This window comes from Dryas octopetala, chromosome 4, assembly GCF_963921425.1.
Source record: "Dryas octopetala chromosome 4, drDryOcto1.1, whole genome shotgun sequence".
In the NCBI taxonomy this organism is placed as follows: Eukaryota; Viridiplantae; Streptophyta; class Magnoliopsida; order Rosales; family Rosaceae; genus Dryas; species Dryas octopetala.
In genome coordinates, this window is record NC_141369.1 from 18,861,446 (window position 1) to 18,885,696 (window position 24,251).

General features: G+C 36.5%; 4 protein-coding genes across 8 annotated transcripts; 2 read left to right on the plus strand and 2 right to left on the minus strand.

Annotated features, from left to right (window-relative positions):
* Positions 1-2,800: 2,800 nt before the first annotated feature.
* LOC147287692 (beta-glucuronosyltransferase GlcAT14C-like) lies at positions 2,801-5,212 on the plus strand. The gene is made up of 4 exons (XM_086240942.1): positions 2,801-3,308; positions 3,907-3,982; positions 4,310-4,425; positions 4,638-5,212. Exons 1-4 carry the CDS (start codon positions 2,801-2,803, stop codon positions 5,210-5,212), a joined length of 1,275 nt encoding a protein of 424 aa, XP_086097068.1.
* Positions 5,213-7,565: 2,353 nt separating this feature from the next.
* Positions 7,566-8,995, minus strand: BBX32 (B-box 32). The gene has a single exon (XM_086241208.1). The coding sequence runs from the start codon at positions 8,606-8,608 to the stop codon at positions 7,805-7,807; it is 804 nt and encodes a 267-aa protein (XP_086097334.1). The 5' UTR covers positions 8,609-8,995; the 3' UTR covers positions 7,566-7,804.
* A 4,096-nt stretch (positions 8,996-13,091) lies between these two features.
* On the plus strand, positions 13,092-16,371 carry LOC147287694 (RNA-binding KH domain-containing protein). Its single transcript, XM_086241437.1, has 7 exons — positions 13,092-13,610; positions 14,086-14,520; positions 14,686-14,937; positions 15,021-15,410; positions 15,551-15,627; positions 15,848-15,959; positions 16,071-16,371. The coding sequence occupies exons 1-7, from the start codon at positions 13,149-13,151 to the stop codon at positions 16,212-16,214; spliced, it is 1,872 nt and encodes a 623-aa protein (XP_086097563.1). The 5' UTR covers positions 13,092-13,148; the 3' UTR covers positions 16,215-16,371.
* A 1,383-nt stretch (positions 16,372-17,754) lies between these two features.
* On the minus strand, positions 17,755-22,919 carry ZML2 (ZIM-LIKE 2). Of its 5 annotated transcripts, none has more exons than XM_086240661.1 (8): positions 22,726-22,919; positions 22,062-22,455; positions 21,085-21,171; positions 20,876-21,009; positions 20,182-20,313; positions 19,088-19,193; positions 18,311-18,379; positions 17,755-18,190 (listed from the first exon to the last, which is right to left on the minus strand). In XM_086240661.1, exons 2-8 carry the CDS (start codon positions 22,374-22,376, stop codon positions 18,125-18,127), a joined length of 909 nt encoding a protein of 302 aa, XP_086096787.1. In that variant the 5' UTR covers positions 22,377-22,455; positions 22,726-22,919; the 3' UTR covers positions 17,755-18,124. The 5 variants fall into 5 exon arrangements, with proteins under 5 accessions (XP_086096787.1, XP_086096790.1, XP_086096786.1 ...); XM_086240664.1 differs by having other exon boundaries at positions 22,062-22,468; XM_086240660.1 differs by having other exon boundaries at positions 22,062-22,474.
* Between the last annotated feature and the right edge of the window lie 1,332 nt (positions 22,920-24,251).

Here is a 24,251-nt window from a genome sequence, read left to right on the forward strand (position 1 = left end):
TTGTGAATGCAAGTCAGCAAACTGAGCATTATGCTGATTATGTTGTCATTGTAAGTAGTTTATCATATATATGTTTTATGTATATGTGTCGGGTAATATTCTCTTGTCAGTTAGTTTGACAATTTATGAAATATTTATGTTGTCAGACTCAGAATTTTGACCACATATTCAGATAAAAATTAATAGAATCAATGATCTAGATTCATATCCTAGCGAAAGAATAGTTTCATGCATATATATGTACACATGTGCATTAATTAATTGGTTCTCTTTTATTAGTACTTTTATAATTATTATCATTTAATTTGTTTGTAGAAGAAAGAGGTTAAAATGGATGATGGATCAGTCATAATGGTCTGTAAAGGCCAAAATGAAGCTGCACCTGCAAAGAGATGCGCAAACGTGGTAGACAGAAGGAGGTGTGGGAATGGGGCATGTGTCTGCTATACTTGTGTAAAACCATGATTAATCATATGATTCATATCATAAACATCTATCTTAATCTGATACTGCTACTATATATGAATTGTATCAGTTGTTTGTTTTCTTTTCATTTCTTTCTTTCTTTCCAAACATTACTGTATTTTTGCTTATGCTGTTGTTGGTTGTTTACTTCATGTGTAATTTAATTACAGCTTAAGATATATAAACTAATAAATATTAGACCTTTTGGTCCACTAATGAGGAGGAACTTTTGGCCATAATAATCAAGAAAATCACCAAGTGCAGACCTTACTTTACCTATGAACTCGCAGCTTGGTTGTTCCATGTGTAATTACAGCTTAATATCTAAAATTGGGCCATACATAAATGTCCTCCGAGGCCCAAACAATTCTTTCATGAAGCCATTTGCTTGTTTCACATTGCAAAGTCTGAGAAACTGCAACCGGGTCCTTCACTCCTGCCCACCACAAATGGGCTTCATAAGACTAAGTGGGCTAATAGTTGGATGTAAACTCAAACCAAAGATACTTGGATTTGGACCGTAAACGAAGCCCACCCAATTCATTTGGTTTTTTTCTTTTTTATCAAAACGCTACTCATTCATTGAATTTCTTACATACACTTGCATCATGATGCAATGCAGAAAGAAGCCAAGGTGGCCCTCCCTCCATTCATAATTTCATACATATTGTTGAACACAATCTAACCATGGTGAGCTAACACATGCTCCAAATTTGTTAATCAAAAAAAGTATCAGTATTTTATTAGAAATAAATAAAAGGAAAAATTTTAGTTTAAGGATTCTAACTATACATCATATATCATGTCTCTATTTAGGACATGAATTTCACTTTGTGTTAACTAAAGACTTAAATTTTCATTTTTTGTCAATTAAGGACATTATTTGTTTAGTCTTTATTTCAACTTTGGCCCTATGTTGGACTCATTAAACCTCCACCAATTCAGAAAAATTATACTTGGTTTAAAGATATGCATCTCCTCTTTACAACCATATAAAAATCACTCAAATCAGACCTCTACAACTCCATATAATCGGCCCCAAATTATGGTACCCGAAACTGTCCAATTTTTCAGATATTTTCCTAGAGGTCCGATTGGACAGTTTCGGGTACCCTACTTTGGGGCCGATTATCTAGAATTGTAGATGCCCGATTTGAGTGATTTTTATATAGTTGTAAAGATGAGATGTATAGGTTTAAACCCAATATAAATTTGCTGAATTTGGTAGAAGTTTGATAGGTCTAACGTTTGACCAAAATTGAAATAAAATCTAAAAAAAAAAAGTCATTAATTGACACAAAATAAAAGTTTCAGTCTTCAATTGACACAAAGTGAAATTCATGTCCTGTATAAAGGCATGAGGTATAGTTGTAGTCATTTAGCTAAAATTTTCCCTAAATAAAATCAAAATAATTAAAAAAATAAACAAATGAAAGGTTGTCACATTAACAATATTTGACGAAAAATAATGTAGTGAGTGTGGCATGCACCAACCTTGCTCAGAGCAGACATAAAAAGTTCAGTCCAAATCTGGCTCTGTTGCTTGAAGATACTTTTTATGTCTTATATTTTCCCAAAAAACTGAAAATTGGTATAAGAATATATACTCATTTGGTTTTCCAAAACTTCACAAGTGCCAACTGCCAAAGAATTATATATCTAACTTGTATAAAACTACTTCATACATGTGTTAGAAAATTACATCTCCATGACTCCATCCTACTGTCACTATGTCAGTGTCACATACGAAAAATAAGGAATAAAATAGAAAAGAAGAAACTAGTGATCAAACTATGAAACTTATCATTTCTTCAAAGTTCTCAACCAACCATGAAACCCCACCAATGCAACAACTCTCTCTCTCTCTCTCTCTCCAAGTCACTTTCCAAGGGCGGCAGCATCATGGACAATCGTTTCCTTGTGTTGGACGTATTCTAACTTTGACAATATCCACCTCTCCTTGTTTTCTTGAACACCAAGCTCACCTGTTCTCATAGATATGTCTTACCCTTTTTTAATTTTTGGCCCAACACACATATATCGTACCTTATTCACGTAAACATAAACTCCACCAAATTTAAGGTCTTGTATCATGTTCATGGACACATTTTTGCTGTTTTTAAGGGTATTAAAGCTTCTGCCATCTTTGGTATTGTTGCCAACAATGTTTGGTTTCTTGAGGCACTGAAACAGTTTCATACATGGATACAATTAATGGTCCTGTCAGGGTTAGCTCTTGGATTTGAATGGTTTTGAGGCTTTGTATAGGTGGGTATAATAGTTTGTATCAGGAACTTTCAATCCAATTAACACTAAGCTAGTAAGCTTCACATCAATGAGAATATCAAACACTTTTGCATGGTGCTCAGGTTATGGTCTATGGATTCTAGCATTTGCAGTTAGCTTAGTGTTGCTGGCTAATTTTCAGAATGTGTTTCTTAGAGAGGGCAACAAGTACCAACTTTCAGAGAGAGTCCCACTAAAAGGGAGTGGCTACCCCCCTGTCCTTGCTTATTGGATATGTGGTACTAATGGAGAAAGTGAAAGAATACTGAGGTTGCTGAAGGCAATATACCATCCAAGAAACCAGTATCTGTTGCAACTTGATGCCGGTTCATCGGATTACGAAAGGGGGGAGCTAGCTCTTTCTGTTCAATCCCAAAGGGTGTTTAAAGCCTTTGGGAATGTTAATGTTGTTGGAAAAGGCATTGCCATCAACCCGATGGGGTCTTCTGCTCTTGCTGCCACACTTCATGCTGCAGCATTGTTTCTAAAGCTTAGTGCAGATTGGGACTGGTTCATCCCATTAAGTGCTTCTGACTATCCACTCATGCCCCAGGATGGTAAAGTGCTATCACATCAAAATTATGTTAATTTGTCCTTAGAAAATTTATCAGAAAATGTCAAAGTCTATGTTGAAATTGAAATCATTGCCACTATTACTTTATGGCAAAAATTAGTTCAATTTAGCTTATAGTCCACCATGTTTCTGAATAAAATTTGTCCTGCTCTAATTATTGGTACTGATGCTAAACCCTTTCATGTTCTGTTCTGGCTTTGCTCCAAGCTCACTTCTTACAAGGCTTAAAAGAGTCAGATGCTACTTCTGAACCCTTAAACCTTTTCCATAGAATATCATGCAAAATCCTATAATTTGATAGACACCATTTCATCTCTGCTTCTATCATATAGCAGATTCAATAAGATTGTCCTCTTGAATAAGGATTGTGTATCCAACACCAAAAGGTTGCGGCAGGACTTTATCGATTTGAGCCTTTATATTTGGACTTTTGGATTTCAGGACCAAAAACTTCTTCCCGTTACAAAAAATTATAGGAAGCATGTATTATATACTTGGGAACTTTATGACTCTGGTTTAGAAAACCACCTTGGTTGGAATCATCTGCTTGCTAACTAGGAATGCATTTTATTTTTGTTCAGATCTGCTCCATGCTTTCACTTTATTGCCAAGGAATCTCAATTTTATTCATTTTACTAACAAGACTGGCTGGAAAGAGTAAGCATTGCCTTTTGATGTTTCCAATACTTTGTGTCTTCTTTCTCCTTTCTCCAAAGAATTTTTCTATTTTCTTTTATTCTGTAAGGAACTTTAAGGTGCCTAAGTAGTCCATCAAGGGTTCTGTATTACAAATTACAATGTACCATGGATGCAGGCCTAGTTATAGGACTGGACTTAAATTATCCTGGCCATGAACTTAACTGCTTGAGATGATAGTTGACTAGCCTGCATGTATGAATCTTGAAATACATTTAGGCACCTTTAAGTTTCCCAGTCAATATTCACCTTTTCCTGAATTCTTAAACGGAACTTGATTGAGTGCAGGCAGAAAATTATTGATCGAATTGTTCAAGATCCTAGTTTACATTTTCAAAATAGTACTCCACTTATGTATGCTGTAGAGACCAGAGCCATCCCAGATGCTTTCAAAATATATGGAGGTCAGTAGTTCTTTCTGAATTTCAATGGATGTTTCTCATCAAGAATTTATAACTACTTACTGCTAGAGAACAATTTGGGGAGTGTGCAGTATGAAACAATATCATGAATGTTTTTGGAAAACCATTAATGAAATAGAAATGGAAAAAAGTTAATAATTAGAGTAACTTTGTCCCAAGTCCTAACATAGTCTGATCATAATTTTGTCAAATAGGTTCACCTTGGGTGATTCTAACCAGAGATTTCATGGAGTACTGTGTCAAAGGATGGGACAATTTTCCTAGAAAGTTACTGATGTACCTCAGCAATGTGATTTACCCTCTTCAGTCTTACTTCCACACAGTCATCTGCAACTCACCTGAGTTCCAAAACTCTGTAGTGAACTATGATCTAAGTTACATTGTTTGGGACTCAACTACACTTGGGGAGCCTCAAGTCCTAAGCATGTCACACTATGACAAAATGGCAACAAGTGGAGCAGCTTTTGCAAGACCATTTCAAGATGACGATCCAGTACTAAACAAGATCGACGAGAATGTTTTAAGCCGGACTTCCAAAGGGTTGGTGCCCGGAGAATGGTGCCCTGGACAAGGGAAAAGTAAGAGCCTAGAGAATCCAACAGCTAAGGAAGAGTTGTGCCCAACTGGGAGCAACATTAACAATGTCAAGCCAGGTTCTTTTGGCATTAGTCTTAGAGAATTATTGACTAAGCTTGCTTTTGAAGGGAGACTTAGAGCCAGTCACTGCCAGGAACATGCATATAGTGGGAACTTTTCAAGAACCACATGATGATGAATTTTTTTTGTCAAAATAACAGCTCAAAGTTCAAACCACATTTGTCAAGAATGCTTGGTTTTCTGCTAGCCTGGCTTGAGCATATATGGTTACTTAAACAGGAAGATTAGATCTGCTCTAATCTCCCAATGCATTTTAATGGCATATTCTGGTGCGGGATTTACCGCATTTTTAATTGCTTATTGAGCCAGAATTTGGAGAAGCTGTTAAGGTTGCAAGCTGATGACCAGCTTTGATTAATCAAAATCAGGTAAGTAGTATGTACTAAAATTCACATTACATATGATTTCTGTTATTCATTTTTTTTTTTAAATGAGAAGAAGTAATGTATTGTGAGTCTGAGCTTCATATTCTTGTTGTCCACTGTATGGAGGGTTGAGGTAGTGACAGTTTGAGATTTCACCCAGACCTCAAAGAATATGGCAACAGACCCTACTAAAATTCCAGGCCCTGAGGCCTGGTTTAGTAAAATCTGAATGCCCCTTTAGTTAAAGCATGGACATCCTGAATCTGATTCCTATTGGCACATGCACATGAGCAAAAACTAAAACTGTATGTATCTGCTAATTGAAATGTTAATGAGTGCTGTCAATAAAGTACATTTGGGGCCTCCAGCTGAATTTTAATTGTAATTAATCTCAAAGATGAAACCATCTCCACTAATTTTGGAATAGCTTTCTATATGGTGTAACCATTCTCCAAAATTTCCAATATTAATCTTTTACTGAGGATTGATATTACATACAATATTTTTCCCATATTTTCTTTTCATACATTTCATTTTAAATTTTCATTTAATATCTCTCGAAATCATAATTTTACCAAATTTTCATATTTTCATACACTGATATTTCTGTCCTCAATATTCCATCTTCTTATTACTTCATCACCTCTATTTGAACATGTCAATATTGGCCCTGGGTGCAGAAATAAATATCCAACCAACCAAAGATGTGATTCAGGGTCATTATCTTTACACTTACATGTACCCAATTAGTTTAGACAGATAACTGTAGATGAGGTTGTACAAATGTGGAAATAGAATAGCAATGCAATGAAAATCATGAATCATCACCACTCAATAAGAAAATAACTGGTGCTTAAAACTAAGCCCACAGAACCTGCAGTCACCTAAAATCTTTTAGTACATCCAACCAATTATGAGTATTGCTTCAGAATCAGATCATGCAACAAATTTCCCACCACACTCTCTTTATTCATTGGATTCTTTTGCAACAACTTCAAACTGCAACCACAACCCCACTTATTGTGTTATTTCCCCCACCACCAACCCCTTTTGAATGCCTCAACTCTCAATAATCACATTTTAGTCCTCACATTTATCATTTTTATATCTGCCATAGTTATTATGACTTTTTCTACTTTTTTATACTCAAAGTATCAATCTCTTTTATTAACTCCATTATGTCATCCCAACTTGTCTATTTAGTATCCTCCTGTCTCTTGGGTCTTTTGGTACTGCTTTATTAATGATATTATGATACCTGGCAAATTTACCACCACACTGGCTAGCTAAAATGATTTTGTATCAGACAAGGACTTGAAAGTTTGCTTGGTCAGGCATGTAAACTGGGTCAATTTTGGACCAGTCATTTGTGGCCTTTACTTTGAAGAGAATAAGACAATCATAGCAACTCAAATTTCTGATATAAATCAAAATCAGGGTTGGGGAAAGTCTCAGGAAGGTTGAACTAAATTGTTATAAAGTTAGATTCTTTTAACTTGAATTGTATGTGAAGGTGAACTTATGCAAGCAGAAATATAGATCGATCTTTGATGTAAATTATGTAACCTTATGAACTTGGTCATCAATGTTTTGATGAGTGACAAATTTGACAAGTGTTCAATGTATTTCAAGAAATGTCAACAAAATTAATGCACCCACCACACACATATTACACCACATATTAATTTTGTAGCAAGATCGAAATATTGAAAGTAGAATTTTGGAAGACCAAATTAGCATTTGATGGTAGAGCATTTCTAGCTCCTTTTTTATTCGGAAGAAAATAGTACGTGAGAATCGAACTCTTGCCATATGCAGAATTATAATATTAGCGAAACTATCATATATTTTTTGGTTTTTTTTAGATGAACTGTGATTTTATTCATGCAATATCAAAGTACACAGCATAACCATGATGGCATTACATCAAATAAAAAATAAACACCAACATGAGATTTAGCATATTGGGCTAGCTTCCTATTACGAAACTATCATATTCGAATCCCAAATTGTATGTTAATATATCTATCAGTATTTAACTTTAGAATCTAAATTTAATACACAAAAGCTCAAGATTAATTAAACCACTAGCAACCCATCAAACGATAAATGGCCAAGAATGATCGATTTTCAAGTGTCGTAGTTTTAAACTCTTTCAATGTTCCTTAGAACAACAACAAAAGCACCATCCATGGACCATGATTGGTAGAAAAAAAATAAAAATAAAAAAAAGCTAATCTATTGACTACTATCTATCAAACAATCACCATGCACACACTTCACACTTTCACAGTTCTACATTGCACACTCCGCACGTGCGAGACTCAGCGGACTCAACACTAACACTCCGCCCAGCCCTCCTCTAGCTGCTCACGCCGTGCTCTCCTGATCCTCAACTCACGCCCGAGCTTGGCTTCAACGGCCAGGATCAGCTTAGCCGGCACTCCCGAGATCTCCTCAACCCGTCTCAGATTCTGACATGTGGACACCGACCTGTCCCTACAAAATCTCAACCCGAACCAAAACGACCCCGCCAGCGACACTCTCAGGGGCACACCCGCCAACCGGCCCAAGCAGAAGCCCAACGCCTGCGAAGCCGACGACACAACCGCCGTCGTCGAATTAACGTTTAGGCCCAGCTTATTGCCCCAATTTACAAAAGTGCCCTCCGCTTTGGCGTCCACGCTCGTCGTCGGAGCTCGCGCTCTCTTCTTAAACCTGCCGAAAAATCTCGCCGGAATTTCCAAAACCTTGCTGGAGACCTCCGTGACGTCGGAGCCCTCCGATTTCTGGTGATGATTCTCGAAACCGACCTTCGTCGTCGCCGTTCCGGCGAAGGACTCGGTGCTGGAGACGCATGCCGAGCAAGCCGACGAAGAAGACAAGGATGCGTCCTCGCCGGAGAACTCAGCCTCCGGCAAACAGGACGAGCAAAGCGATCGGAGATTGAGGAGTCCGGCGCCGGCGAACGGGTCACCTGCGAGGCCATTGCATTTGGAGCAGAGCGGTTGGCGGAGGTGGCGAGCGACAAGGAAGTTGGCCTGGTGGACCCGGGCGTCGCAGTGGGAGCAGAGGAAGGCGGAGTCGGAGGCGCAGTAGACGGAGGCTTGTTGGGAGCAGAGCTCGCAAACCCTATATTCCATTTTGGGGAATATTCCGGTGGTGAGAAAATGAAAGGATGAGGTCAGGAATATATATAGAGAGAACTAAAACGGTGGCGTATTGTGGAATTTAATGGTGAGAAAGGCGGTGGGAATGAAATGGTGCTGGGGAGAGAGAGAGAGAGAGAGAGAGAGAGAAAGTGTGGGTGGTGTGAAGAGGTTTTATGGTTGATAATAAGCAAGCAAAGCACAGCCAGCAGCCTTGTGATTTATTTTTGAGAGAGAGAGAGAGAGAGAGAAAATTATGGAGGAGAAATGAGAGAGAGGGTGAGGAGAGAGAGAAAAGAAAATGCATGGTGGTATTTATGAGAGGCAGCAGCCTTATGTTTTTTATTTTTGTGTGTGTAAATTTGCCATTGCTTTGCTTGATCTCTAATGACTTAATGAGTGAGTAAATGACACACCTCCGTCTCTCTGTCCACATAAAGTGATAAAACCTCGTTTCCCTCGAAACCATAACACACAACAAATACCTACTTCTTGTTTTTTGCAGCCTTTAGTCCTTGTACTTTTTTATTATTCCATTTAAATCCCAACTTTAAAGTTTTTGTTTTTTGTGTTTGATTTTGACCATAAGAGAATTTCTACTCATGTTCATAAGAGAATTTCTCATCTTTATGGTTGCTCATGACATTTTGTGATATTATCAAACCAACTTGTAACTATCACAAAATGAACATGAATTATTCCTTAAGTTTTTATTGGTAAAAGGATGAATTATTCATATTAATTTTTTACTTTTGAAGTGAATCAAACTAAATTTTACTAATAACTGTAATTATCTATATTTAAAGTTGAATAAAACTCTATCACTTAATAGCTAACGTCCATCAAAAGTAAACACGAACCATAACCTACTTTTTTATTTTACGAGAGTTGAAATTAAGCTTATAGAGAGAAGTAAATTCACAAACCTACAATGTGGCACATGACACTTAGATTCTTTGCAAACTCAAGCATGAAGATGGAAGAGATACCACATTTTTTTATAGCCAACACAACCTCCACATGCACAAACTTTGCATTAATTGAGTTGCATGGGGTGAAATCTCTTGAGCCCTAAACAATTGGGACAATATATAGACGTTGTGAAGCAATGTGATTTGAAAGATTAAACATTTTCTTAAACTACATGCTACATTAAATATTAAACACATTGTTAATTATAAGATGCATCTAGATAGTTTAAATCAAGTTAATTAAATTTGCACAAGTAGAGTTGTCCACTGTCAATTAAATTTCAAAATTAGTAACAAGAGACCGTAAATCCAATTCACCTAAACAAACATGGGTTATTATCTAATGCCAAGGGTGAAGCTAGAAAATTGATGAACAAAATGGGCTGGAGTTGAAATAGCGGATTCATATGGGGGAAAATGAGAGAAAAAGAAACAGTTGGAGGAGCAAATATTAAATAATACATATGGGTTTGCCTTGGAAAATATCTGCCTCCTACCAACTGTAGCAAAGTGAGTCCCCGCACAACGACAATCAATTCTCTACCAGGAGTTGGGAGCGACTCTCAGAGAAACAACACGTGGCACAATTTGACTACGTCATCGTCATTGTAATCCCAACCTTGCAGAATTTTGGAACTTCTTGAATTCCCAAATATGCCCCTCAGCTTTCTCTCATGCAAAATTAATTTCTAGAAGAAGAAAAAGAAAACCCCTTTTTCAAAAAAAAAAGGAAAACAACGAAACAAGAGGCGGGGAGCGGCTGCGCCATTGCGTAAAGAAATGGTCCTCAGGGAAGTGGGCCCCACACTAACAGTGACGTGGCGTAATCTGGACGGACAGTTACTTCAGAGCTTGAATTTGAGCCACGCAACAAAAAAAATGAAAAGAAATCGAGGCAGCGGCCCAGCGCAAGAGTGCCACGTGCGAGTTATAAGCAGGCGGCTCATACAAAACCACGCAGTGGGAGCGGTGGTTGTGCACGGGAGTGGTGTGATTGGATTGGATTGGAATTATTTAGGTGGGACGTGTCCTTGAATTCAAGCTTTCCTTCTCTTTTTCTTCAACTCACTCAACCATAGATCATCCAAAAGTTTGTGTACACAAATCCAATGCTACCACAGCCATTGTATCAGTATGAATAGTTAAATCATTGATTTTTTTCCAAAATTTAAGATTGGGTGTAGATTGGATGTGAATTTGATGGAAGGTACGAGCAATATGGGAGCCACAAAAATCTTTTATTCTTTAATTCTAGCAATCATTCTAAATCTAGCACATACTTTGGGCTCGAAAGTATAATCCTCGTGGATTTGGAATGACTCAAAAAGGATCCGAATTCTTTTAATATGATTGAAAAAATTACGTGGTACATTTCGACGGTGTTGCGTGTTTACTCAAATTATAGTAAGTGTATAATCATTAATATTTAAATCTCAAACTCTTCTCCTTAATGATTATACATATGTTATAATTTAAATAAATTTATAACATCATATTGATATATCATATTATATTAATTACTCTCACCAGCACCACACATAATAATTTTTTGTGGTGTACAACTTTCTATCAAAGTGGGGGATTATTTGTATTATCATTTTAATACTACTTTAAATTGACTAACGTGGAATGTTATCCACCTTCTCCACTCAACTCCTCATTTTACCTTCTTTGTTCTCTTTGTGCCACATATCACTTGTAAGCACTTAAAACTATTAGTTCATGTTTACTTACAAGGAATGAGAGTGGAATGAATATGAGTTCTTTTCATTCCTCTCTAATTTTGTGTTTACTTACACTAGAGAATTAAAAAGTAAGGGACACACACCAAAATCAAGAATCACACTCTTCTTTTTTTCATTAATCGATCTCACATTCCCATTCAATTGGGGGAGGGGGGGACTTGGTATTGATTCTCATTCCATATGGAGTCATAGCTTCGTACCAAAATTACCCTAAAACTTTTTTAATAACCCCAACATACGCATTAAGAAAATTAAACTTCTCAAAATTTTTATTAATTAAACTAATTTTTATTCCGATTCATGATCCTTAGTAAATACATGAATAAGAATCAACTTTGTTTTAATTCTTATTCTAGATGATTAGTAAACAACTTAATGAGAATGACTCATCTCACTCCTATACCTTCTCTCTCCCAATCCTTCTTACTTTGATTCCTTCTATTTTTCAAAGTTTTTCATCTTTCACCACTTGAAAAATACAAAGATAACAAAGTGAGATCCCTCGAGAAATTTTGAATCTTGATTTAATCTTTCCAAATTAGATCTCATATAATGTTTTGTCATATAGTTAATTTGGTACACCATTGGCCTTAAAAAGGCCAAGAGGCCAATAATCCGAAAATTACAACTTACAAGTGATATATACTTTTGGACACGCGTGAAGTGGCACAAGATTTTTCTGTAAAAAATAAATTAAAGTTGAGATTTGAGAATGAAAGATTTTAAAATGGTGAAATGAAACTGTCATGCCAATAATGATGTTTTAGAGTTCATTAACCAGATTCTATAACAAAAGAATTGACTTGTAAACAAACCCTGGATCCCACCTCCCTACATTCCCACACCTCATACATCCCAAACAACCCAAGCCCAATACATGGTTTTTTCAAGGAGGAATAAAATAAAATATTTTGTACTACATTTAATAATCACATTTAGGAAAAATAGAAGTAAATATAGATAAATATGCAAAATCTAGACAGTTTGAAAATATTTGCCATACAGTCTAGCAACATATGCAGAACAACGTTTTCTTATAAAAAAAATTTAGCAACTAAATATAAATTATTTATTAGGTTGATTCTTATATGAATACATGTGACATTTTTTTTCTCTCTATCTTAATCTAACACATGTTCATCCCTCTTAATGCATATGATTTTATAATTTTTTATAGGTAAAATGCATATGGAACTTTGTTGAACCACTATCTTTAATTTATAGAGCTAAATGAGATTAGCAAATTTCATCTTTAGACAATCTAACCATTGACCTATCTTAATTCTAACTATTATCTCCCATTTTCTTACCATTTGAGCTTAAGGTGATTTAGAGGATGGTCCATTTTATAGACCCCTCTTAGATTAATATCTTATTAGTCTATAAGAATTGATTAAAGTTCAAAAAATATTGTACAGCTGTTGCATTTTCATTTTCTATTTCAAAAATGCCCATAATCTTATCTTAAAATTAATGAGATTTAAATCCCACAAAATAAGGAATTTAATGGATTTAAATTGTAGAAATCTCAAAAAATATTTACTTGCATAAATTCAAATAAAAATACGTCTACAAAATGAAAAAACTAATAAACAAGTATGATGTATATTTGAAATGGACCAACCTACGTATTAATACAATTGATATGTACCAACCTACATATAGGACCCAAAGGGTTTGGTGTTTCGGGTCAGGCCCAACCTCACTTGAGTATTAAAGCTTTTGGGCTTGTAGGTGGGCCAGTTTCCCGACCCATTTGAACCGTCCTTGCTTTCTCTGTACACTAGAGTAGGCGAGTAGCTAGCTCGACAGTCGACAATGGATGGTGCTTCCTTCAAGCCCCAACCCCCACCATCAGAGACCACCGTCTTCCGCCTGCTTTGCCCGTCTTCCAAAACCGGAAAATTGGGCTCCGTACCCGGAGCCAAGGTCCGCTTCGATAACCCGACCCACGGCGGCGACGAATGCGTTCTCCTGATCCTCGCTGACCCAAATGCCCAATCACCCAACAACACCAACAGCAGCAGCAGCAGCGCCGAAGGGTCGCCAGCTCAGCAAGCCCTGGTTAGGGTTTTCAAGAGGGTGGTGGTGGACGAGAATGGTGAAGCCGGTGGTTCGGTGTGTTGTAGGTTGCTGGCGGCGAGCAGTCAGGTGGGGTGTGTGCTTGGGAGAGGGGGCAAGATTGTGGAGAGAATAAGGCAGGAGAGTGGGGCCCACGTCAGAGTGTTGCCCAGGGACCAGATTCCGCCGTGCGCCGCCGCCGGAGATGAGTTGATTCAGGTGGTGCCATGCCTTTTTTTGCTTGCTTTGCTGCCATTTTGTAATTCTTTGTTGTTTGTGTAACTTGTTCCCTTTTTACATGCTCTGGCTGCTTTGTTTTGATGGGTAAAGTCTGTTTCATAAATGTCAGTGAGTGCACTTCATTGCTTTACTAGAACATTTGCAAACATTTGCAATACAGGCAAATGAATAGACCACATTGTGAATGTTTGTGAAACTACGCAGGCAAGGATTTTAATTACCTTCTCTTTTCTCCTTTTGGTGCAAGTGAAAGATGGTAGGACTGTAACTCAGAACCTGCCCAAGAGATAAGGATTCCACAATATATAAATGGTAGAGACAATAACAGGACAATGCTTGCTATAACACAAAAAGGGAGGATAGTGCACTTATTGTGAGGTGCAGATAACATATTTTGCTTCTGTTGTGCTAGTTTTATTTCTTATGGCTATTTTTATGTGGGTTTGATATGCAGATAACAGGAGACTTTTCAGCTGTGAAGAAAGCACTTCTGTCTGTTTCAGGTTGTCTTCAGGATAACCCTAAGGTAGATGCAGCCAACTCTGGTGCTTCCAAAACTTCAGGGGGATTGACCCATGGAACTGGGATGCCTGCACAAGCTGACCCTATTCCTCATCGGGGTTTTGTGTCTGGCTTTAATACTGCAGATTATCACTCGAGGAATTATTCTTCTAATCCTGGGCCTGAAAATGTTGGAAGCGGTCACAGGATGGTTATGGAAGAGGAGGTTGTATTCAAGTTGTTATGCCAAGTTGATAAGGTTGGTAGTCTGATAGGGAAGGGTGGCTCCATTATACGAACTTTGCAAAATGAAACTGGGGCATCTATCAAGATTGCTGATGCTACACCTGATTTCGATGAGCGGGTTGTTGTCATATCTGCACAAGAGGTACAAGAAGTCAACTTGGTCTGCCTTACCATATTATTAGTACTTAGTGGAAGCATTAATATTCTTTATATGTCTTTGTACTTCTTATGTTAGTTCCTGATGCCATAAAATTAAAATAAAACAAACAAAAAGATTTTCAAGTTTAATGTTGGATGTTCATTTCAGACTCCAGAGCAAAAATATTCCCCAGCACAGGAAGCTGTTATTCGTGTGCATCATCGAATTTCAGAGATTGGATTTGAACCTGGTGCTGCAGTAGTGGCTAGGCTTCTTGTACATCCACAGCAGATTGGTTGTTTATTGGGTAAAGGAGGTTTCATTATTACTGAAATGAGGAGAGCTACTGGGGCTAGTATACGGATTTTTCCAAAGGAACAAGTTCAGAAGTGGGGTTACCACAATGATGAAGTTGTACAGGTGAGTTATGCTTATATTAGCTGCAGACATTTTTGTACTGCACATGCCTGATGTTGTCATGTCAATTTTTCAATCTACCTTAGGTTATTGGAAGCTTGCAGTCTGTACAGGATGCGCTCTTTCATATAACAAGTAGGATTCGGGAAACCATATTCCCAATGAAACCACCTTATCCAAATTTTAGTGGCCCCCCTCCCTACATGTCGCCATTTCACGAGATGCCTCCCCCCTCCTTTAGACCAAGGCATAACCCAGCCTCCCCTGGTACCTATCCTTCACCCGTTGGATTCCATCATGGAATTGATCATTCTGCTATTCCTTCCCAACCTCCTGACCACCAGCCTGCATTTTCACATGGTATGGATCACAATGGTCCATCTCACATGGACCGAGTTCCCTATTCTTATGGTAGTGAGCGACCTGGACATGGTCCGACATTTGAGAGATCTTCTCCAAGAGCGTGGACTCCCCAGGTTGGTGCCTTATACTTTCAAAACCTTGATACTTTGATATTTATAATATATCATGGAGGGAATTTTAACCTATCACCATCAACTTTTAATTTTTTGGTTAAACCTTTCTTTTTTTGGTTTCTTGGGTGGGATTCTTCTAGGGAGTAAGCTGTGGAAACCCTAGGGGAACTGCTGATGCTGGTTTGGGCTTGGCTCCAAGAAATGGACCTCTACGAAGGTAATATATCTTAGCCTATGGAAATATCATTTGTTCTATGCTATTGAACTTCAAGTGATTATGATTAATTATAGGTGAATTTTGTTTTAAGCTGGTACCACATGCTGACGGCATTGTGACAATACTGGCCATGGCCATATTATTTATCTCATGAATTCAGTTATTATTCGGCAACATGGTTGTGATAATGGATCATTGTACATTTGTGACATTTGAGCAGTGGAAGTCAACCACCCTACTTAACTGGCACAACCGTTGAGATCGTGATTCCTCAAACACTGATAAGTCACGTTTATGGAGAGAACAACAGTAATCTGAATCAGATCCGGCAGGTGGGTTTATATGTCATGTTTATTAGTTTGATATTATGGCATCCAAAATTGGTAAATGTAGTGCTGGATTTAATTTTAATGTGTGCTTTTTTCATGGATGTTTCATCACAGATCTCAGGTGCAAATTTGGTTGTTCATGATTCAAAACCTGGATCTTTGGAAACCCTAGTTGTAGTGTCTGGAACCCCAGATAAAACGCGTGCTGCTCAGAGCCTTATTCAAGCTTTCATCCTTTGTGGGCAGACACAACTTTGACAATCTGTTAAAAATGTAGAACACAGAAGAAGAATGGGAGTGTGGATATGATTTTTGTCCCTTACAGAAATGTAAATGAATCCATAAGAGCGAAGCGTAAATTTTATATGCAATTCTATTGTACATTTAATATTTAGTTAAGATTAATCTTACCATCGTTCGTGGTGTTCTACTGTTGAGACAAACAGTGGTAGTTGCTATAGACAGGTTTAAACGCATCTCTCATGTCGCCACCCTCCTCGCAACAAAAACTTGTGTGGGTGGCTAGACCCATGATGTGGTATGAAACATGTACTTGACGTAAACCCAACAGTTTTGGAGAAACCTCAATACTTCATAATTGAGGTGAGGGGCAATCTTGGTCTTAAGAGTCATTCTAGAGATGACAACTTGTCTGGACAACATTACTTAGATGACTGTTTTATAGTATTTTCCAGCAGCAGGCCAGCAGCCATATTTTGCTTAAATGAGTACTAGTAATCTAATTAATGAGTTAAGGATCAATCTATTTTGTAGCAAGAGAAATTTTCCGCTGCCTATATCTATTAGACATTTCATGCATTGATCACATTAATATTTGTAACCAATTTTACCAAAAGGATAATCGAGTGGTCAGGCCATTGTTTGATCCTATGTGGTTTGGAGTTCGATTCCTTAAAGGTACCTCTTTAGCTATTTGCTAGAGTTTTTGGCCCTCCAAATATTGTAGGGTTTGGCATGGTACTCCAGTTTCGAAGTTGGGTCCACTTGGGGGATTTCTGGGTATTGAAAAGATAATATTTGTAACCAATTTCCAATTTCCATTCATGCAACATCAGGTCTGGCTACGTTTAGCTCCCAAGAACACTCCTCTCATGTATCAAAGTGGTTCTACTATCATACTAACCACATATTTAAAGATCTAGATTCTAAATAAATATGAAATCTGGTAATGTCCAATATCCCAAGTCATTTGTTTTAAAAATTTTATGGAATGATTGAAGTTAAACCTTCATTTTAATAAAACTGACAATAGAATAGCATGTTACCTTAAAATATGAACTCTATGTAAACTTTATATTTACACTCTATTTTGTATCTTTGCCTTTCTTTTCATCTGTACATCATGCTACACTAATTAATTCCTTCATGAGAAGAAACAGAAGATGGTACTAAACACTATTTTTTCGTTTCGTTTTTGTTTTTGTAAGAAGAGCCAACTGCAAAAGCACAAGAAAATTCTTTCGTGTGTTCAACTTCATGCAGTTCCATCTGCATAAAACACTTTGGTCTATTAACCAACAATCATCATACACTTCTCTATTAAGTTAGGACTGCATCTCTTACTACTACAGAGAACCCACATTATGGTTCAGGTATACCAACAAAGACACATTGCCATATGATAGGCAATAAGGGGCTTCCGACCATGCGGCAACCCATACAAACAATCTGTGATTTTGATTTTCATCTGTTGCCTACTTGTGTATGTGTTCATGAGTGAATGCACACAGGCATGTATACAACAGTGAAACTGATTGTTGGAATAAAAAACAAGTAGTAAAGCTCAAAAGATCAGATGAACTGATTGTATTCTCTATTCATTGGAGTATTGGAGCTATGAAGAAGAAACACAAGAAGTAAACGTCAACAGCTGTTTCACTATGAGATAAAAAGCTCAAGGTCAGTTTTACGGACACATAATTACTTTGTTCAAGTAACGGATGGGTTGGTCTAGCTGTCCTAAATTAAGCATATGCTAAAAGAGCAACAAGATAGAACCGATGCCAAAATATATAGTCAAATTTAAGTGCAGGAAAATCTTATTGACCGAAACCCGACTCATCTAAAGAAAGATAAAATAAACATGTCTAGATTACTTTGAACACCAAAGTTCCTCTACATGATGACCCAAGCAAAAAGGCTGGCTTTCATGAAGAATCACTGCCGTTTCCCACAATTCCATGATCCATTTGGTTGGCCTCCAAATTTCCATTCTGAAAAACAAGCAAAGGGGGAAGAGAGGAAAAAAGTAAAGAAATGGTAGAATAGAATACCATATAGGCATATATCTCAAAATATAAATAATATGTAAGTTAATAAATCATGTTGATCACCTCATTCTTGATTATGGAAGAGTTTTGTCCAGCTTGGGGTGCTGCCTTGGAGAGGTCCCTCAGAGTTCCCTATGGTTCATGAGTTTATAGACAAGAACAATAGAATACAGCAAATATAAGTTTCAATTAAATTACTGAAAGGTGAAAACATTCAGTTCCATGACTGGACACTTTCTTGTAACAAATTAAAAAAATTCTAAACAACGTGACAAAGGCCTCCCTATTATGTTGACAGAATAACATAGATATAAATACATAGATTCCATGTTTTTTGCAACTGAAATTGTTTATTTAATTCATTGAGAAACTACATCAGGCAATACTGAAAGGACTAAGTAGGAAGCAGCATTCCATAGTGCAGGTTACTTGTGTTAGTTAGACAGCAATCAGACATAGCCCAAACCAAGGCCTCTTGTCAAACAATTAGGTACCCCTCCCAATTTGGTGAGAAGAAATCTATGCCATCTAGAGCATACCAATATATCCCTAAAATTAGACCAATTGAACTGAGCGTTTTGTGATCTAATATCTCTTAATTGTGTTTCCCTAACAAACCCATCAAATCCTTCCTAATCCAAGTCATTCTCTCCATACAATATTTCTGATGCAAACCCCACCACATTAATTTCATCTATACAAAATATCATCACAGTGGTATTTCAATATGGATTTCCATTTACTACTGTAGAACTGTAGAAAATGAAAAACAGTAGTGAGCACAATCATTATATAAAACCAAAAACAAAATATGATGAAAAGCAAGCCACTGGTATTCACCTTGTTTGCCCACATAAGTCCACAAGCATTGCAAAGGGTTCTTGGCCCTTCAGGTCCACGTCGCATCATTGGCGTACACTTCTCATTAATGCCACAGTGTCGACAGCTGGCAATAATCCACCATACAATAGCAATGGTAAGATTACAGAAAAATGAGTCCAAAGAGAAAGATCTAAATGCATTTTTTGCAAAAAAGATCCCCATGCTATAAATGTACAGCGCAACATCCAATATTCCACTTGCTCTGTGTGGTCATGGAAAGTAATAAAACTATGATCCCACTTGAAAGTGCTCGCAGAGTAGTAAATTGTGACAAAGAGAATCAGAAAAAGATAATTCTACCATATAGAAGTGCACCTCACAATTGTTATTTTCTCAAAGATTCGTTTATTTCTTTCCAACTGAACTGCCCAAATAGAAGCTAAAACTACACACTGCTAAATAGTAAAAGCCATCTTTTTGATCCCAACACCCAAAAAATCCTTGGCCAGCAGAGAAAAAATACCATTTAATGAGCAGTGCAATTCAGCAGGTGCACCACAAACCCAATTTGTTAACAGTTATGTCCTTTCCAAATTTAGAAGTAGAATAAAATTTGAGCCTTTTTTTCATAGGAAGAATAAAATTTCAGGCTTGAAATGCTTTATTTAGACTAATATGTTTGTTTCTCTATAATTTCTCCAAGACAGCTGAAATATACTTTTATTCCACAACTATATCCTGCCATATTTAACCACCCTTACTCCATTCAATGTGCATATTCTTTCCAATGATTGATCATTCTCACAATCCAATTCAATTGAAAAAGTTGCTAAATACGGTGCTTCATTAATAACCACCAAACAACTTCACTAACCACATGATAGTTTTATATCTACTTACTTTTACGAAAAGAAAGACAAAAAAATTAACAACAACTAGTACAAAACAAAAGAAAAAAGAAGTTTATCAAGGTTTCCAAGCTTGCCTATTCCAATTTGTTTCTACATCCATAAAGGCCTACTTAATATAACTGTTAGAAAAATTCTAGGTTCTTAGGTAATGTTCCACAAAATGTAGACATTAAGATATTAAAATAAAAAATGTTAACTTACACAGCCTCTTGATGTTGGGATCCATTACCATCCTGACCCCAGCTCTCGTTTGAGCCCCAACTTGTGACAGCTGATGCAGAATCATCATTATTGGACTTAGAAGACGTAAACTGACCTTTGTTTCGTTGCATCCTACAACAGTGACAACAATAGTAATCATGAACAGCACTCAAAGTTGCCATATCCATATGCTAATAAAGTATCATAATTCATTCATTAATGCCGGCCATCTGAAATGAGGGGGAAAATATCAAAGTGAAAACAAGGAAACAGCACAGCAGAAGGGAAAAAGCATATCTAGCACAAGGTTGAAAAAGTCGATCTCGGTGGAAAACTCGGTAGTTCAGATTTACGGAAATATTGGTAAAAGCAGACAAAAATTATGGAAATTTGCTTAAAAACTTGGAAATCTAAATGAAACTTTAGGTATGTTAACCCGAAATTCCGCCCATGAATTAGTGTACATAATCAACAACCCTAGCATCTCTATTAGTAGTAAGGCCGCATACTAGAATGCTATAGCTATTACTTAGCTTAGCTATTTGAAACCATACATAACTGGAACCATGTAATGTTTTCCATTAATGATTGTAGACTCAAGTCATATAGTTCAATAAAGAACAGCATCTCTGCAAAAGTTGAACTAGTTTCCATCATAATTTAATAAATATTAAAATAAATGCAGATGTCATACCTAAGTGCTACCTCTTTTCGAACAGTATAACGAATCTTCTTGTCAAAATTTCGTTCTTTTCGCTTTTCACGGAATCTAATAAGTGAAGCCAGTCTTTGAGGGACACTCAACTGTTGTGGAGTACCCGTAACGCCCTGGTAGAATTCTCTGTTAGCAAGATACTAGAATACAAATGACTTAAGAAATCACTTCAGACCATGTACAAATACCCGATTATTATGCTGGGTGGTTATTGGGACTGCAGGGACGGTTGGAGGTACTTCACGGCCCCCCAATAATAACAACACAGCTTGAACCTGAGGAAGGTATTTTAAACAAATCAGAAGGCTTTCTCTTTAGTAAGCTACTAAGAAGACAAAGTAGCAACAAGGCCCACAACTTTTTATTTTATAAATAGATAATATTAATAGATTTCTAATTACTAAAGAATATTTGAAAGATTCCATTTCCTAGATGCAAATCCTAAAACATGTACCAGAAAGCGACAAACATAGCAATCTTACACAACTTCTACATGCCATAATAACAGCTCATTGAACTTGTGTATAGACATAACTCAATCTAAGTTTGGATCCCATGCTTCACATAACCGTCCATTCAAAGAACAGTTATTTACAAATCTGCATGCTCCACAGTTTAATCTAGAACACTGATAACACTCCATTTATTATGTATGTGGTCATTGCCGCCATTAGTTCTCCCATTTTACCATTTTGGCACCCATACATGTTCATATTTGTATTGCATTCCAAATTTATATAAGGTCAATATAACTCTTAAAATCCATGCCAAAAAATCAGCATGCACTTTTGGATATATGGGTACAATTTTTCAATGTAACTTGAGTGACTTGACAAATGTGCTTCTCACACATCAATATTGATGAAAAAATCAACCATTTACATTGGTTACGTAATAGCTCATATTAACATGCACATTCTCTTATACAATCGAAAGAGATCAGAAAATGTACAACAAAACAAATACCTTGAAGTAATTCATTTTGAGCATAATCATCATCAATCAATGCTTTAAACATAGACTCCACAAGCACATGACCTTAGTAAAATAAACCAATAAAACTAACTCCAGCAGCAAACCACAATTACATAAATCAAATGTATCATATAACATGGAGAAAAAAATAACTTGAATCATAAAACTTCATGAGAATCAATCAAATCACCTTCTCCGGCGACACAGTGTCGAACACAAAAACCTGACCCTGAAAAGACAATGTGAGCTGGTCCGCATTATCACCGCCATGATCCATTATTGCACTAGAACGATTCCCGGGGTCAGACGGGACATCACCTTCGACCAGTTCAGCTCCACCAGGTCCAGCACCAGCACCAGCACTTCCATCATCATGATCCTCAGCCATCCCACTCCCATTGCTCATAGGGCGCAGCCCGTGATGATGCTCTTGCTCTTGCATGTATTGCATTTGCACCGCATTGCTCATATGCATTGGAGCATCGCTCCCACAATTGCCGTCCATTGTTTACTCCTCAATTGTACCACACTGTTCCAAGATCACTCTTTTTTTGTACAAACTTGCATATATTTACTGCTTTCACCTTCACATCAATGCTAGAGCTATCAATTCAAGAATCAAATGACTTAGTGCTCCGTTTGGTTGCCAAGAAAATGCAGGAAAATTCAAATAAAATATAAGAAAATCTTCACGGTTTGTGCTATATACTTGTATGTGTGTGTGAGTGATTTGCTTAGTTGAGGTTAGTAATTGAACTTTGTTTTCGATAATTTTCCTCGCGTTTCTCAGCAAGCAAACGGAATTTCGATATGAAATGGGAAACAAATTGAAAATCATGGATTACCGGAATTACCATTCGGGAACAGGATAATTCGGAACTGGAATAGCGGTATCCGAGACTGAAATATGCAATTCCGGTTCCGTTTTCTGATTCTAAACTATGTAATGCAGAAAAAAGAAGACGAGAGAGTTGGAAATTTAGGTGAGGGAGGAGGGACGAAGATCTGTGGCCGTTGGATCGAGGGGCGAGCCTTTGATGATGATCTACGATGGTGAGGGCTGGAGGCCCCCTTCTTTTTAAAAGTGGTTTCGAGATGTGAGGCTAAGGAGAAAATGGAGTTTTTATAGGGTGAATTATACTAGAAAGGTATCAAATATAAAAAATATATATAGAAGATAAATTAATATTTTCCTTCTTGCCATTTTTCATTTGTGAAATTGAATTTAGTGATTGAAACATACTTCATACTTGCATGTATTCTAATTTCTACTATTAAAAAGTACCATTCAGCTTATAATATAAATGATAATTGATAAGTAATGTAGAACACATTCAAAAGTTGGATCTATTTTAATGAATTGTTGATTTTGCAATAGTATTAAATTCAACCATATGTGATTTTATTCACTTATTCTTCATATTAAGTATCTCATATGAACCAGATTGTTAAAAAGTATAGCACGTTGATTAATCAAAATCATCATACAGTCAAGTCATATTAAAGGTTTGTATTACAAAATTTCTTTATAGCTATATGCTACAAATGTTATTAAGTTAAACAATGAGATAAAAGTTGAATTATATGGACACTATTGTAATAGAGAATTTTCTTTGTCAATGTACACATAAAATAAAAAATATACTCTTATTATTTAAACAAGATACAGTAATAGTAAATTTTAAAATAAGAATATAAATAGTTTTTTTTAGAAAAAATATAAGCAGTATATTAGTTTGATGATTGAAAATTTCTCCCTTGGTTAGATTTATATTCTTCATCAGATAGCAAACATTTCATATCGCATTTGATAAGCCTTCTAGTCTATATTAAAAACATCATTGGCTTTTGCAATGTAACGGACCTTACAAAAGTGAAGAGAATTTGGAGTATGGGAGATGAGATCATGCAATATGGACTTGGCTGGAAATAGGGATATATGTAGTTACAATATATTCCTTAATTTGTGTATTATTAAAAAAAATTATGTAATGTATAATATTTTAGTTTCGGTAGATCTTAAGATTATGTGTAACTGTAATACTACGTATCATGCTGATATGGTATTACTAATTCACATAAATTAAAATACGTATATAATTTTAAAAAATATTGTTTAAAAATACTCTTAAGAATCAAGTGGAAATTGGGAAAAAAAAAAAAAACTCTCAATTCTTGGTTCTCCTGTAAGCCAAATTCTTCGAAATTGATTTTTTCATTTTCAAATCTCATTTCCAACATAGTTGATTACTTTAGAGTTTAGACTATACAATTATTGTTTAGAATATTTCAAATTTTAACTTTTAACATTTTCAACAAGGTTATTTATTTTAGTTTTGATTGGCACTTTTTAGTTTTGATCACTTGACTTGACCGAAGA

What these genes read in the sequence shown, in the direction of transcription:
- BBX32 (XM_086241208.1), bottom strand. Translation starts at nt 8,608, where the DNA reads ATGGAATATAGGGTTTGCGAGCTCTGCTCCCAACAAGCCTCCGTCTAC.
- LOC147287694 (XM_086241437.1), top strand. Translation starts at nt 13,149, where the DNA reads ATGGATGGTGCTTCCTTCAAGCCCCAACCCCCACCATCAGAGACCACC. An exon ending in CCGGAGATGAGTTGATTCAG is followed by an intron (nt 13,611 to 14,085) that starts GTGGTGCCATGC and finishes TTTGATATGCAG; the next exon opens with ATAACAGGAGACTTTTCAGC. An exon ending in TTGTCATATCTGCACAAGAG is followed by an intron (nt 14,521 to 14,685) that starts GTACAAGAAGTC and finishes TGTTCATTTCAG; the next exon opens with ACTCCAGAGCAAAAATATTC.
- LOC147287692 (XM_086240942.1), top strand. Translation starts at nt 2,801, where the DNA reads ATGAGAATATCAAACACTTTTGCATGGTGCTCAGGTTATGGTCTATGG. An exon ending in TCCACTCATGCCCCAGGATG is followed by an intron (nt 3,309 to 3,906) that starts GTAAAGTGCTAT and finishes ATTTTTGTTCAG; the next exon opens with ATCTGCTCCATGCTTTCACT. An exon ending in AACAAGACTGGCTGGAAAGA is followed by an intron (nt 3,983 to 4,309) that starts GTAAGCATTGCC and finishes GATTGAGTGCAG; the next exon opens with GCAGAAAATTATTGATCGAA.
- ZML2 (XM_086240661.1), bottom strand. Translation starts at nt 22,376, where the DNA reads ATGGACGGCAATTGTGGGAGCGATGCTCCAATGCATATGAGCAATGCG. An exon ending in ACACTGTGTCGCCGGAGAAG is followed by an intron (nt 21,172 to 22,061) that starts GTGATTTGATTG and finishes TACCTTCCTCAG; the next exon opens with GTTCAAGCTGTGTTGTTATT. An exon ending in CCACCCAGCATAATAATCGG is followed by an intron (nt 21,010 to 21,084) that starts GTATTTGTACAT and finishes GAATTCTACCAG; the next exon opens with GGCGTTACGGGTACTCCACA.